This window comes from Elgaria multicarinata, chromosome 4 (assembly GCF_023053635.1).
Source record: "Elgaria multicarinata webbii isolate HBS135686 ecotype San Diego chromosome 4, rElgMul1.1.pri, whole genome shotgun sequence".
Taxonomy (NCBI): Eukaryota; Metazoa; Chordata; class Lepidosauria; order Squamata; family Anguidae; genus Elgaria; species Elgaria multicarinata.
The window spans coordinates 14,267,658-14,283,679 of NC_086174.1; the positions used below are offsets into that span (position 1 = coordinate 14,267,658).

Here is a 16,022-nt window from a genome sequence, read left to right on the forward strand (position 1 = left end):
CCACATGCCATTCACTTTAGGCATGCAGCAAATGACAGAGTGACTACATATCCTGTTGGCCAACTATAGAGTAGTTAAGAAGCGTACATGAAAACTGAACATATGATTCCCTCTTAGTGGAGTTTAAGAGCCCAAGAAGTCATTCCAGCAAAAGGAGCAGTGTAAGAACATAGTGGCAAAAATACACCATATTATTCAGGATTGTACCATGCATTTGGATTCTGTGTAGGGCAGAAGTGGGCAACTTGTAGTCCTCCAGATGATATTAGATGGCGACTTGCATCGTCCCTCACTATTGGCCATGCTGGCTATGACTGATGGGAATTGCAGTCCAACATCTGGAGGGCCCCAAGTTGCCCACCACTGATGAAGGACATGAATTAAACCACCTCTCTATATTCAGTTACCCCAGAGTGCTAATGTCTTTCAAAATCTATCTTAACCAAGCACTCCAAGTAAATAATACTGTGTAATCTTTTACGATGCACTGTTTGGATTCCTCAAGCACTTTAACAAAAGTATGTGTTTCTTTAAACTATGTTTTAGCGTGACATGTGAACACTGCCAATGAAGAATGAAATAAGCTATCGGCACATCCAATAAGATAGTTTTTCTCTTGGGTTTTAGTTTCAGTCATATGTATAAAACATTTGCAGATGCCTTTTTGCATACATTCTGTGGAATGCTAAAATCTATTAAAACAAAAAGTTCAATTTTTGATGTAGAAAAATGGCAATCTTTTGAGACATGTTGGAATATATTCTATCAAGAGTGTTTCTAGAAAATGTTTGTATATTGTGTCTGGTTGAACTGTGACAACTAGAGTCAATTGTTTTGTTATTTGGTTTATATAGGTTGTATTTTATATACTTTAAAAATTAAAAATTCGGTACGGAAAAGTAGTAGGCTTTGTCATTAAGTTCCTTCAATGTACAGATGGCAGGAGGAGACACAACTGGTTTGCAATCTGTTTAGACTCAGAAATCAGATAGCTTAATGGTTTCATATTTATTTGTGATAGATTTTGCTAAATGAAAAAGATACATAATCCCTGATTATGAGATGGCTGAATTTTGTATCTTATAGCACTGATAGCTTTTGAGAAATAACAGACTCCCCTCCATTTCCTATGCTTTTTGAACTAATGTATTATCATTGTGTGTGTTCTTGTCTGTTTTCTCCCCAATTGAAGTTAATGTAACATGTCATATGTAGGTTGCTCTTAAATGTAAAATTGCTTAAGGCTATCTTTTACTGCTGGGCTGCCTATTGACTTCTAGACAAATGTGCCCTATTTTGCTAGGCTATTTGCCAGAGAAGCATTTTCATTTTCTACCTTACAAAAGGAGCTATTCAGATATGTAAGATTCATTGCCTTAGAATTTATGTATAGTGTGACTACTGAGATTGCCACTGGGATTTATGTCTGTTTCATACAGAATACTTTTTCGGTAATTCCATACAATACAGGGAAGGGAGCTTATTCTGGTTCTGGAAATATTTGAGAAGCAATGATTTTGCTCTTCAGTTTTGAGACTACTTTTTAGACTTTCAATTTATAAAAAGCAAATTTGCCACTGTTAAATTCAATGGAAAATAATCCCCTGGCATCAGGAATGAATCCCCATATATTTGTATTGTGGCATACATTTCGGGAGCTTCCTTTTTTGAAGTCAGACCATTGGTCAATCTAGTCTTACACTATCTGTGTGTCAGTAGCTCTCCATGTTTTCAGACTGGGATTTTCCCAGTCCTGCTACTTGAATTCTTTTAACTGGAGATGCCAGGGATTGAACAACAAATATACATGTGCAGCATATGTTGTACCATTGGGCTAGTTCACCCGTCATGGCGTTAATTAACCCACAGTGTGACGGGCTATGCACAAGCCACTTCTGTTTTCTGTAAAACAACCTCCGATCAGCCCATTGTGAATGAACCTGGACCACTGGGTTGTTTTATAAGCTAAACAACCAGGCAGTTAACCCCAAAATAAACCATGGGTTAACAGTTGTGTTGTTTAGCCCCTAAACAACCCAGTGGTTCAGGTTTGCACATCAGACTCACAACCTTCATTTGGGGTGATTGGAGGATGTTTACAGAAAGTAGAAGTGGCTTGCAGAAAGTAGAAGTGGCTTGCATGTGGGGTACATCTCTACAAATAATGGGTTAAATAACCCACGATTTGCTTCCATGTCGTGTGGACCGGGTCACCGAGCTGTGGCGTTTCCCCCAGATGCATGTGCTTTAACTGCAGTGGTGCAAAGGGTGGTTTTGCAATAGTGCAGCATAAATAGCATCAAGTATTAGATACGTGAGGAAAAGCTGTACCACAGCTGATATTTTCCATTATAAAGGCTCTGGAGGATCTGCCTCATTATTTGTTCTATTGCCCTATCTATTCTCAAATTTGTTCTAAATTAGATTGTTTTTTGGAGAATAAGTCCAGCTGGTCCGATTCAGAAAGAATATACTTTTTTGTTTACATGCAATAACAATACTGTCGTATTGACATTGGCCAACTTTGTTCTTACAGCCCAAATGTATAGAGCAGAATTTCTGACCTTGCAGAATGTATGATTTGTTTTAGCATTATTTTTATTATGCTTTTTGTAACCATTTGTTGAAACAATAAATCTTTACTAGTACAACAACATTTTAAAGGGTCCTTAGTACTGAAAACCAGGAGCCTAGAGGTCCTACAATATCTTATGTATTTGAAAAAAAAATGCCACTGAGGGCTAAAGCTAAACTAACTGAATTGGAGTCAGTCTTGAGTTTTACTTGATTTCAGTCCTTTCTATTAGATTAGTGTTTTATTATCTTGTATCTGTGGTTTGTAATTTTTGTGAATTGTTGTGAACTGCCCAGAGAACTTCGGCTATTGAGTGGTACAGAAATAAAATAGATAATAATGATAGATTGTAGTTCCACATCAGGGATTCCCCAGAAATTTATTTGCTAGAAATTTTGGGTGAAATCATGTGAGTGGACTTCTGCTTGCGCAATGCGACTTTTCCCTTCTCTCCTCCCCACTGCTGTCTCTTGCGCCCTTCGAAAATATGCTTTGGGGCAGAGTTATTTGAAGTCTTTTTATGCCACTCCTCAGCCAAAAAGGCGCTCTGAGTGGCTTATACATAATCAACCACTCAAGGAAAGAGGTGTAAGGAGGGAAGAGGGGGGAAAACATCTTTTAGCAGGGCTGGTGGAATGGCCCTGCTCTCCCTCAGCTCAGTCTGCTGGAATGGTTGCTGGTGGTGGCAGTTATATTTTTACTCAGTAAGAAATCTTCTTTGGACCTGGGGATTTTAACTACTATCGTCCAGTTGCTAATGCCCCCTTCTTAGGCAAGACCTTAGAATGTGCCAGTGGCTCAAGTCTAAAAACATTCAACCCATTTCATTTCAGCTTCAGGCATGGGCTTGGTGGTGAAACAGCATGGGTTGCCTTGACAGGTAACCTTTTTGGGAAAGAGATAGGAGCGTGCAGTCTCTTTGATCTCTCAGCAGCTTTTGATACTATCAACCACGATATCTTACTGAGTCACCTCTGCAGATTGGGTGCTTGGGACACAATGATACTGTGGTTCTCCCTGTATTAGCACAGTCAGTTTCAGAAAGTGCAATTGGTGAGTAGGGTTGCTCAACTTCATGGCATTTGACCTGTGGGATCCCACAAAGTTTGATCTTATGCTCCTCATTGTTTAACAGCTATATCAGGAGTGCATAACCTGTGCCTCCCAGGGCCTTTAATTGCCCCCCATAATGCTCTTACACCCCACCCCCCCATTGCCACCACTTCTGGTACCACTGATTATCAGTCTTCTCTCCACCCCTCCCCCAGCAATCCTAATACAGATTGCTTTTCGTTGCTGGTAGCAGCAATGAGGAAAGAATGATCTGTATCATAACTATTAGGGGAGGGGTGGAGAGAAGGCTCTTACTCTCATACAGATCGCTCTTTCCCCGTCTGTCATGTTCACTGGGGGTGGAGGAGGTGCACCCTTTTATCAAGGCTGTAACGTGCTGTCGGAAAGAGGGCCTGGTTATTTATTTTTGTTTATTTATTAGCAGCCTTGTCGCTGTGTTTTGCACCAGTTTCAGCTTTGCAGACAGAGGATCCCTGGTTCTATCCCTGGTATTGCTAGTTAAAATGCCTTGAGGTAGTAGAGCTCAAAAGGGCCTCTGTCTGAAACTCTTGAGAACTTCTGCCAGTCAGAGTAGTAGATGATACTGGGCTACATAGACCAATATGAGGCAACTTCATACATACAAGCAGAGAGCGCTATTCTTCGTGCAATATTTCCAGCTAAGTATTGCTTTGCTCACTTGCAGATCCGGCATTCTTAGTCAGATAAGAGTGATAGCCATGGAATGGAATGATAGCCATGCCCTGTTGCATGTCCCCAGCATCTGAAAGTTGGAGGTATACTGCCTCTGAAATGGAGGCTCCATGTAGCTGTCACAGATAGAGGCCATTGAAAGATGAGTTCTTCCTGAGTTTTATCAAACTTTAATTAGTGTGTGATTATGAATCCCAATTATATTTATTTCCTTTTGTTTGTCTTGATTCTGTTGACATGTATTTGCATGCTCCCCAGGTTCGCAGGTATGCATACATGTAATAAAAATAATATGAGAATTACAGAAATTTCTATTCATTCTTTCCACACTATTTATGATTTTATAAGCCTCTCTTGAATTCCATGCCATTTATTATTTCTGTTTAAAAACGGCAGCCTTTGTAAGTTTTCTTTATAGGGTAGTTTCTCTGAGTTCCTGATTAGTTTAGTCACTGTTTTCTGAATTGCTTTCAACTCTGACAGACTGGGACTCGGTTCTGAGAAAACATTTATTTATTTATTTATTTATTTATTTATATACCACCCCACAGCCGAAGCTCTCTGGGCAGTTCCTTCTTAAAACATAAGAAGGATCAGCTGTTAACCTTTTAAAATTTAGCTAAGAATTATAACTTAGAACTAGATCTCTAGTTAGATTTAAACTTAGCTGCAACTACACAAACATTTACGTGCTTGCTTTGGAGCAAAGCTAAGCACATTTACTCAGGAGGAAGCCCTCTGAGTTCAATGGATTTGCGGCCTGTGTTTACACAGAGGTAAGCTTTCAGAACTAAGTGCAAGCCTAAGCGTATTGACTCAGAAGTAAATGCTGCTGACTTCAGTGGAACATGTTTCCAAGTAAGTTTATAAACTATTATATAGGGCCTCAGTTCTAGGCACATAGTGTGTGAGGAAAAAGTGCATGTGTGTCTTGGAAAGTTTTTACAATATCCAATTTTGTAAACTGCCCAGAGAGCTTTGGCTATGGGGCGGTATATAAATTTAATAAATAAATAAATTTTCCTGGTAGCATAGGGAAACCACTTTTCCATTTAAAACCAGCTTGTCTGCTGAGTCTGCTGTGATAAAAAATATGACCATGCTTCCCCCTGTCTGTGCTATTACTGTTTAGGTTTGTAGGTTAAATCTACCATCTTAATTTAAAACATTTATATACCACCCTTTTAAAAATTTGAGGAAGTACTTAAAATTGTTGATAGCCATAAAAACAAAGCAAAAACAGCAATACAAACTGTCAAATGTTACACCATGAAACAAGGGGGAAAATAAACAGTTTATAAGTGAAGCTCAGATCTGAAATGTTGGCCTAAATAAGTAAGCCTTATGCTCCCTCCCCCCTCCTCCCGCCCCGGAAGGTTAATAAAGAAATGCATTGCTGCTTCTCTTCTGAGATTTCATTCCAAAGCCTGGGGCTACTAAAGAAAAAGAGTGGGTGTAGACATAAACATATTTGTCTTATATAGCATCCCACAACTTTTCTTTGATATGTCTCTGTTCTGTCTTGTCGGGTAGATTGCTGATTATTTCTTTGCAGTTCCTCTGTTATCAGCAAGTTTAAGTTTATGTCCAGTTGGCTTTCCACTGAGACTAGAAATAATTGCTGCTTTTTACGTAGTCTGCCAGACTCATGGGAAGAGCCTTCTTCTCTGTCTGCATGTCTTGGCTTCTAACACTACTGTAAGGTTCTTCCTTGATTCCTGCCAAAAAAATCTCCCAGGGAAAACTACTTCCTCTGTCCAGCAGCAGCTACTGCTAGGAAGACTAAGGCCTTCTGCTGTAATTGATCAGTAACAGCTGAGATTGTAGCTGTCTGTTCTATTACAGAATTCACTACTACAGAATTCTCACTATCATATGATAACTGATATCCCAAAAAGGCATTTCCAGTTTGAAAAGCTTTGCCAAAAGCAGGTATGGTTTTACAACTCATACCCAGATTATTTTATTAATACAGATTTAGGATTTTTTGTTTGCCACTTTCACATTTTTTAAACTGTAGCCAGAGTGTTAGAGCCCTGCTTTTTCAAATGAAAGGAGTATCTAGTTGAACATCCTGTTTCCCATAGTAGCCAACCAGATAGCACTGGGAAGCTTACATATAGCCATCATGACTAGTACCCATTGATAGTCTGGTCCTCCATGAAATTGTCTAATGCCCTTTTGAAGAAGACTACATTATGGCCATCACCACTTCTTGTAATGAATTCCTTAGCTTGATACTTAATTATATTTACTAACCATAACACAAAAACTAAAGCTGTGCAATCAGTAGATTTTAATTAACATGAGCTTTCATGGGTTACAAACCACTTCAACAAATGCTATAAATTAAACTGGAAGGTTTGAGTCTGAAAACTCAGCTAAACAAGTAGATCTGCAGCAAGCATTCTGTTCTCTTAAAGCAACAGTTACAAATCAGAAGATGCACTAAGAATCTTTATAACGTGCATAGAAACCATAGTCCATATTGAGCCCCTAATTAAAACAATCAGGTGGTGTTTTTTTTTAAAAAAAATCTCTTATGCAGTCTTACATTCCAAGCAAGACCCTGATTTCAATTTCTTTAGAACTGCCACCCTGAAGTCCTTGATTGTATGTCTAGGGAGGTTAAAGTGTTCACTGACAGGTCCAATGGCAACTGTTCTTATGCTTGACGTTTTTATTTGTGCCCATTTAGTCTTTGTCTTAAAGATAGTCCTGTTTGGCTAATGTAAGTGACTTAACAGATGTAATTAAGTTATTCCTTGACTCCATATTGCATTTTGAATTGGTTCTTCTCTTTTGTAAATTAGTTGTTTGGGAAATGGTTTGATTCTTGCTATTCCCTGTCAAAGAGAGGATACTAGAACAGAAGAACCATTAATTGGAATCATATGGCTGTTCCTATGCTATGGCTAATTTTCTTTTTATTACAGAGAACTGGTAGGAAGGCGAATGCTATGAAGTTGTGCATCAAACCTTACAAAGTGCCTCTTAATTTTTTACTGAACTCTAAACCTTAAGATTTTTGTTTATCATGCTCGAACCTTTCCTTTCTCTAAGGCCTTAGCTAGACCTAAGGTTTATCCTGGGGTCATCCCTGTGCATCATTCTAAATGACACACAGGGGATCCAGGGATCAGGCAGGGATGACCCCGGGACAATCCGGGGATAAACGTTAGGTCTAGCTGAGGCCTAAGGCAGCCTTCCCTGACTTCATGCCCTTCAGATATTTCGGGCAACAACTCCCAGCATTCCTCACTATTGACCATGTTGGCTCGAACTGATGGGAATTGAAGTCCAAAACACCTGAAGGACCTGAGATTGAGGAAGGCTGCCTTAAGGGAATGTTTCCTAAATTCTGATATTTAATTTTTATTTAGAGTTACAAGTGGAGGCAGGCTTCAGTTTTAACGTCTAGAAAGGATTGTTCTTAAGAATGTGTAACACTACAAATTACCTAGTGGTAGAGGTGTCCACCCATGTTCTAGATGTGCTTCTTGATTGAAAAAAGGCAAAGCCCAGTACTCTTAACTACGTCAGGAGTGATTGATTTAATGACATACAATGCATAGGCATGTCAGAACTATTCTTCAGCAGAGGCAAGGTCGGAACCATTAATGATGCAGGAGTAGTGATCAGGCTCATTTGTGGATGAGTACTTTTGGTAGGACTGGCTTTTATTTATTTATTTATTTATTTATTACATTTTATACAAGAAGTTGAGTATTCTTTAAGTTCAAATGCCACTGCCTAATCCATTGCCCCAGTTCAAATTTCACATTTGCAGTGTACTAAAGATGCACCTTTGGGGGTAGTCTTTTCCCCATATGCACAATACATGCATGCACCAAGTTAAATTAAAGGCCCAGTTGACAACCGTACTGCTTAGGCTTCAGAGGAAAAACACAACATCAAAATGGTAGCTGTAGCTATTCCATGACCCTTCTGAGTTTGTGCAACAACTTGCCAGTTGATGACTTGTTTTGCATTATAGAGCATTGTCTTGGAACTCTGGCCAATTACTTTTTGTCCTGCTACGTTATCTCTGGGTTGTCATCTTGCAAGGATGAATATGGTGGAGTGTTTGACCAGTTGGTCCATTTTATAGAGAACTTGGTGTTGTTGGCTGTGCTGTCCATTGCCTTTTTCAAAGCATGTTATGATCCCCTTATCCGCACAGTACATACTTACAGCTGCTAGTACCTCTTGGGAAATGAATGTTTAGCTATGACATGGCTTTCCTTATATATTGCATGGGGATGGGAACACACTCTATGGTGGTAGGTGTTTCAGTGCTCTGCATCCCTTGAGGTAGAGAGGAATTAGGTTCATGCATCATATTTTGAGGTATAACTCCTTTGTTTACCTTTGTAAAGTGTCTTGTCTTTGCAGTCCTAGTTACTGCAGTGGAGTTAAGATTTTGGTGGATATTGGTGTTTTAAGTACGAACACAAGTTACTTGTATGGGGGTCTGGGAATTAGGGATGGATGAATCTGTCTGTTTCATGTACCTGAAAAAAATGTGAAAATTACAGAACAAGTTCATTATGTCCCCTTGCAGGATCAGTTTGTGAATGGTTTATTTAAAAAAAAAATAAAGGTCCATCTGAAAATTCGTATGCATTTTCATATGCAGTTTTATGTGCCTGAAAATTTGTATGCACGTTGGTATGCATTTTTCGTTTATTACATTTCTGTACCACCCAATAGCTGAAGCTCTCTGGGCAGTTATTAAGATTAAAAGCTATTAAAAATCATGTATTTGTCCCTAAGTTTGTAAGCATAGAGATTAAAAGCAGAAAAAGGACATGTGTGAAACAGCTGTCAACATGTGGCAATGAAGCATTTTTAATATCACTTGGATTCTTTCTGTTAACTGCCTTCATCCTATGAGTCTTGTTCCACAAGCTCTGTGTATTCATTTACAATTGTACAATTGTACAATTCTACACAAGTAGAAATTAGCTCAGTGTATCTCTTCATCTTTTATAAATGTCAAGGTACTCCTTCTATTGGAGGTTTAAAAAAGTTGAAGTTTCAGACAATGAAAAACATGACATTTGCCTTTACACATAACATTTTACTCATTGGTTCCTTAAACATACGATGCATGGTACAGTTTATGGATGTATAGTTCCAGGGTTTACATTGCATGATAAACATGTGGATGTGACTTAAGTCTTAGTTCTGGAAATCTGAGCTTTATTTTTCGCTGAACCATACATTTTCCTCTGCAAAATTCAGGAAAATGGGCACGTGTATTTCATTTTTTTTTATTTTTTTATTTCAGCAACCCTAAAACAGCCAGTCAAAGAGTAAATAAGAAAGTTAACAATGATGCATCACTTCGAATTCAAAATTTGTCTATTTTGGTGAGGCAAATCAAGTCATACTATCAGGTAAGTAATTTTTATCTTGAAAAAACTTTCAAAAATGTGTGTTTGTAGGAAATTAATAAAAGGAAGTTAAGCAATTGTAGACACAACTGTCTAAATCATGAATTGTTTGTTAAGTTTAAGTAGATTTCTAAATTTCTCTTGAAGGAGATGAAAATATTTAATACTGTACAATTGAAATTAGTGTTGATATTATGGACTTGACTTCTGGTGTTCTTCTTTACCTTTTCTCTTTGGCTGTTTTAAGGAACCATCAGTTAGACACAGAGAATAGTCTGAAATGATAAAAGGTCTGAACAAAATCTTGCTGCTTTACGTAGGCTATTACACAATTGGCAGCAGACAATTCCATCTTCTTTGCTTCCTCATTTTGTCATGCCTGGATGGGGTGAGAATGAAAAATAGATTTGACTGTTTTAGCGGATTATCACACTGGGCTTCAGGCATCCAGATTATGGACCTTGCTGGCTTCATATTCCAGTGTTGGATAGTTGAGGGAGTGTATGCAAGTAGACTGGGCTATGGACTGCTAAAGCAGTTCCATCAACCATTGCAGTCATAAAGTGATATTGATATCAGCCTGTGGTGAACCTTCTGCACCAGTCAAATTTCACAGATGTGCTCTGAAACCTACGTAAACATCTACTAAGCATAATGCACTAGGCTTCTGAGAATAATGTTGCAAAGTGTAATTGACCTTACGTAGCATTATTTTAGTTTGAGAACTAAAAACATTTGAGAACTACAAGTTCAACCGCAGCTTTTAAAGCTCAGCTAAAAACTTTTCTTTTTCCTAAAGCTTTTAAAACTTGATTTTGTTCTGACTTTATACTGTTAGTTTTACCCTACCCAGTGCCTGTTTACCCTACCCTGTGCCTGTTTGCATTCTCTTCCCCTCCTTATTGTTTTATTATGATTTTATTAGAATGTAAGCCTATGCGGCAGGGTCTTGCTATTTACTGTTTTACTCTGTACAGCACCATGCACATTGATGGTGCTATATAAATAAATAAATAAATAATAATAATAATAATAATAATAATAATAATAATAGTTGTTAAAACTGAAATGGTTGCTCTAATTTTTGGAAGCTATTCTTACCCAGTAAACTTAAAATAATTAGATGAAAGTAAACTTCATTTATTTCCATAGCAGAAATGTTATGATTGTATTGTCAGAAGCCTGGGAACACATTACCCCTGGTATCTGTATATTTTAGTATTTTCCAGTTGAGCTATAAAATTCCACTATAATGTGTTGGAAATGCTGCCTGACTACAGCCAATAATGCTTTGATCTGCTCATCTTTTTTGATCTAGTATTTTCTTATACTACGGTGCTTTTAAATTTTAAAATTAATATCAATCTATAAAAGCGTCACTTGGATTTCACTCCTAGAAATGAACTTTTCCAAGTATAGAAAATTAATTTAGAATATTAATACAATTTAGTTACATTCTATATTTAATTTACTACATCATTCTATTTGGTTTTATGTTTAAAATCTTGTCTAGCTTTGAGAAATGTTTCATTTCTATGTGTTTGTGTGTGCAACTGCAAGAGGATGAATCTCTTAATCACATAGGACATAAATAAAATTGGACATTTGTATTGAACAAATAGCAAAGCCCCTGTTGTATAGGGAAACAGTCTTGCACTGCCAGATCTGTGTATATGTTAGCATCTGCTGTGATATGAAGCCAGATGTTTGAAGGAATATACGCCAACCTTAATGAATTAGGTACTGTCTAGACTGAGGATTTTTCCTGATTACAGTCATCGATGTCCAGCAACAGTATAGTTTGAACAGAAGAACTTCCATGAGAATATTCATAGGATACTTTAGATTATAGCTGTTCCGTAAAAACAGATATTTTCAGTCCAGAACAACACTTTATATTAAAATTGCAGCTCTTCTGTGCTATATCTCTAGAACTTACTGTCTTAAAAATTGTGACACAGTATGTTTTTATATGCCATTGTTTGTACTTTTTAAATCGTCAAAGCTTTAAATTAGTGAAGGAAATTACTTTGGGAAACTATAGCTTCAATATATTACATTTTTTAGGTTCATATGTAATCTGTGATTGCTGTCTCAATTTGTGTCTCAATTTTATATTCACACTACTCGGCTTCGTCCTTTTTCTTCTGCTGCCCCTTACGCCTGGAACGCTCTTCCAGAACACTTGAGAACTACAAACTCAATCACTGCTTTTAAAACTCAGCTAAAAACTTTTCTTTTCCCTATAGCCTTCAAATATTGAGTTTGTTCTGACTCTATACTGTTAGCTTCACCCTACCTGGTGCCTGTTTACACTTCCCTCTGCCTGTTTGCATTCTCCTTCCCTCTTTATTGTTTACTACAACTTATTAGATTGTAAGCCTATGCGGCAGGGTCTTGCTATTTACTGTGTTATCTGTACAGCACCATGTACATTGATGGTGCTATATATATAAATAATAATAATAATAATAATAATAATAATAATAATAATAATAGGAGGTTCTGAATTTTCAATTTTATAAGGCAAGAAATTGCATAGTATTGAGGAAAGGTTAGTGTGTCTCCTAGACAGGCTTGCAATTCAATGCATGCTAGGCAATAAGCATTTCTTGCCAAAAATGCTTTACTACTTGACCTCTTTTGGGCCCACAAATAAAAGAGAGACCTAGTGATACCTCTGAGGAAAACTAATCCCTTAAGTAGCCTTTTGTTCTTCATTGTACTCTCTAGACAGTCCTTCATATGGGTCTGTGCCTGCTTAGAGGTAGTTTTGGAATATTCTCACCGATAGGCAACCTGATGCCTTCCAGATTATTTGGACTACAACTGCCATTATTTATTTATTACATTTATATACAGCCCCCCCATAGCCTTGCAAGCATGGACAGTGATCAGGATTTATGGGTTTTGTAGTTTAAAACATCTAGAGGGAACCAGGATGCCTACCTCTTTTCCACAGCTTTAGCCTTGGCACTCAGTCCCCCTTCCCAAGAAGGTGACGTCCAGCATGTGTTCATGGGAGAATTCCTTCTGCTCAGACTTTATTGCTGCGGTCCTAGCGGCTAGTAGAATGTGATTTTTTTCTATGAAAGCTTCCATTGGCTTTAGTCCATTCTTTCTCTATTTTATTCATTTATTTAATGAATGTATATATTCCCCTTACCAAAGGGGATTTACCAAAATGGTGTACAATACAAAAACACAATAAAATATAATATAAAAATTATATATAAGCATGCACCTAAAGCTTAATTTTAGGGGCTTGCCCAGAAGAACTTAAAGAGCAGGCATGCTCATACGGGAGGAGGTGGTATTTTAGGTAGCATGGTCCCAAGCTGTATAGGGCTTTATAGGCCATACACAGTGCAGATAGGTAGCCAGGGAAACTGTTATAGCAAGGGAGTCTTTGTATGTTCCCTGTAACTGACCCTGGTCAATAGTCTAGCCACAGCTTTCTGAACCAGCTGAAGTTTCTGAACAGTTTTCAAAGGCAGCCCCATGTAGAGCACTTTACAGTAGTCTGAGCTGATGCTATATTAGCAGCATGGTTGTTTCCAAAATAGGATACTATATGTGCTCCTTAGAATGTGGGAGTGTAGTTGAGCAACAACAACAAAATTCCCCTCTGAGATTGGTTATGTTCCTCTGCCATAGTTAAAACGGCCTGATCCGTTGGAGAGCTACTTAAGACAAATGGCTTCCCACACATTTTTTTTGTTTCAACAGCAGCTGTGCTACTGAAGGAGACATAGACTTCAGATATTACAAGTAATAAGAGGGAAGGGAAGGGAGAAAATTAACTTTGATTCTCTTGTGTAGGATAGTTTGACAGAGAAGTAGTTTGGATTTAATGTTGGAGGTGTTGGGGAGACCTTGAGAACACCCAAATTGATTTAAAAAAATGATCTCTCCCCCTCTCCTTCATTGTCATTAGAAGTTCTTCCTGACCTCTGTTTATTTAAAGTATTTTTAATCCTCTCCTCATCCAAAAAGTTAAGAAAGATGATCCCAGCCTGCAAGCTTACAATCTAAAAAAGACATGACACACAAGGAAAAAAGGATAGGGAGGGAGAGGAAATGTATACGTTTACCTTGTGTGAGGTATTTGTGTTTTGCTTTTACTCACTCTGGTGATATCATAGCAACTCAGCCAATTACTCTAAGCCACCTTGTGTTCCTTTTTTGGGATGTAGAAAGGCAGAATATAAATAAATAAGCTGCAAGAATCATTGTTGCTGCTGCCATAGAATCCCTGTGGTCATACAGCACGGATTCTTGAATAAGTTTCCTTCACTGTTTACTTAAATACAGGGAGGTTAACATAAAATGTCTGTATTTTCCCATTATTTTATCTGCTGAAGGGGTGGTCACATTCCAGGTGTTGGGGGGGGCACACTGCTTCTCCACCTGACCCCACTGGGGGCCACACTCCTGCTGTGCCAAGGAATTTGCCTGCGAGATTCGATGGTGGTGTGGCAGTAAAAAAAAAAAGTGATTTTGCTTCCAAACAAGGCGTACACTCCCCATGCAAGGGCCTTGTTTGGAAGCAAAATCACTGAGTATGCATCTTGTTTGGAAGCAAAATTGCGCTCCCACTACATAATTCAGGGTGCAGCTCTGCTTTCAAGCAAGGTGCGTGTAGCCTACACATGTTTAGAAGCAAAATTTCTCCTTTTTTTGATGCTACAAATAATCGGGAGACGGGGTGAGGTGGGAGCACACGCAGGCTGCGTGATCTATCACATTGAAGAAACAGTTTAAGGAAATAGAAAGTGTGCTTATATGAATGTAAATAAAATGAAGAAATGATTTATAGTTTTGTAAGCAAATGAATGCCAGCATAAAAAGTAGCTTTTCTCTCTACTAAAAGTCTGGGCAGCTAATTTGGGTCACCTTAAAGTCCAAAGTCATTTAAGGCTTTGTACACAAATAAACAACACCTTGAATTGGGCCCAGTAGCATATCCAAGTACTTAAAGAGTGCCTCTCCCAGAATTGATCAAACCATGCTTTAAGAATGTGATCCCACCAGTAGGCATAGTCCAGCATGTGGTGACTTGGGGTATGGCCTTCTCAGTGGTGGAATTTATCATGCTCTGATATAGACGGAATGCTGTTGTCTGGCTCCCATATGGTTAGGTTTTAGATGACTGTTAAAAATGTAATTGTTCATCCAGGCTTTTGGGATTAAATGTGACCCTGGATATTACAGTTTATTACATATTATATGGTTGGAGGTTTTAATCTGTATAATATATTATTTGTTGTGTTGTGTATTGCGCTGGGAGGAAGCTTGGTATGCAAATAAAACAACCCAAGAAAGGTAAACTTACTGCATTAGCTGTTGGGATTGCCCTACATTGTTGATTAATTATTCTAGTTCAGCTGCTAATGGAGAAAACAAACATTTGTAGAGTTAATGCAAAACCTTTTTAAAGAAAAAATGTGAGCAATAATGTTAGAACACAAGAATGTTTTAAAACAGAATCAAATGAGTGCTTTATTTTAAAGGTATTTTATGTTTTTAACCACACATGGAAAGTGTGGTCAGTCTTCATGTGGATCTTGTAAATATTTATATTTGTTTCCATAGGAGACATTGCAACAATTGATTATGATGCCTTTGCCAAATGTCTTAATAATTGGCAAAAATCCCTTTTCGGGTAAGTGTTGTGTTTATTTTATAACAGGCATACTATCATGCACTCTAAATATTTAAATAATAATTTTGTACAATGCTTTCAAATGTTCAAAGGGCTTCATATGCATTTTCTAGTTGTAATAGTTACAACCCTGTAAGTTAGGTCAATATTATCCCTGGCTGGGGAATACTGAGAGTTGTAGGACTTTTTTCTGTCTAAACATGCATAGGATTGTGCTTCTAGTGACAGAGGTGAGACTCGAAAGCAAAGCTTACTGATTCATAGCTAGGTCCTAGCCTCTGTGCTACACCATCTCTTCTATTTAGTAAGGGACTGAATGTGGACAACAAGCCATTCAGGAAAGGGCTATAAAAATTCTAGAATGAATATTTTCATTATTTACTGCTGTCCTAGTTCTTGTTGCATATAGCAGGCTTTTAATCTCTGCTGCTCAATAATTTTAATTATATATTGATTTATTGATTTGTGTTTTTTTGGGACACGCCAAATGAAGACAAGAAAAAATGAGGGACATAAAAGAATGAGCTTTTTACTAAAATAGCCTTTGATTGAATTCGATAAAAAAATTGATATAAACGGCCAGTGTGTGTAATGGGGAAGGTTAATCTGCGCTTAC

At 37.8% G+C, this 16,022-nt stretch overlaps 1 protein-coding gene across 2 annotated transcripts in view; it reads left to right on the forward strand.

Moving 5' to 3' along the window:
- The window catches only part of CCDC88A (coiled-coil domain containing 88A), a 99,284-nt gene that overhangs the window by 12,637 nt on the left and 70,625 nt on the right, over positions 1-16,022 (forward strand). For both annotated transcript variants that reach the window (XM_063123821.1, XM_063123820.1), the window contains exons 3-4: positions 9,636-9,744; positions 15,337-15,406. In XM_063123821.1, coding sequence (XP_062979891.1) covers positions 9,636-9,744; positions 15,337-15,406 — 179 coding nt within the window. The remainder of the gene's footprint in view (positions 1-9,635; positions 9,745-15,336; positions 15,407-16,022) is intronic.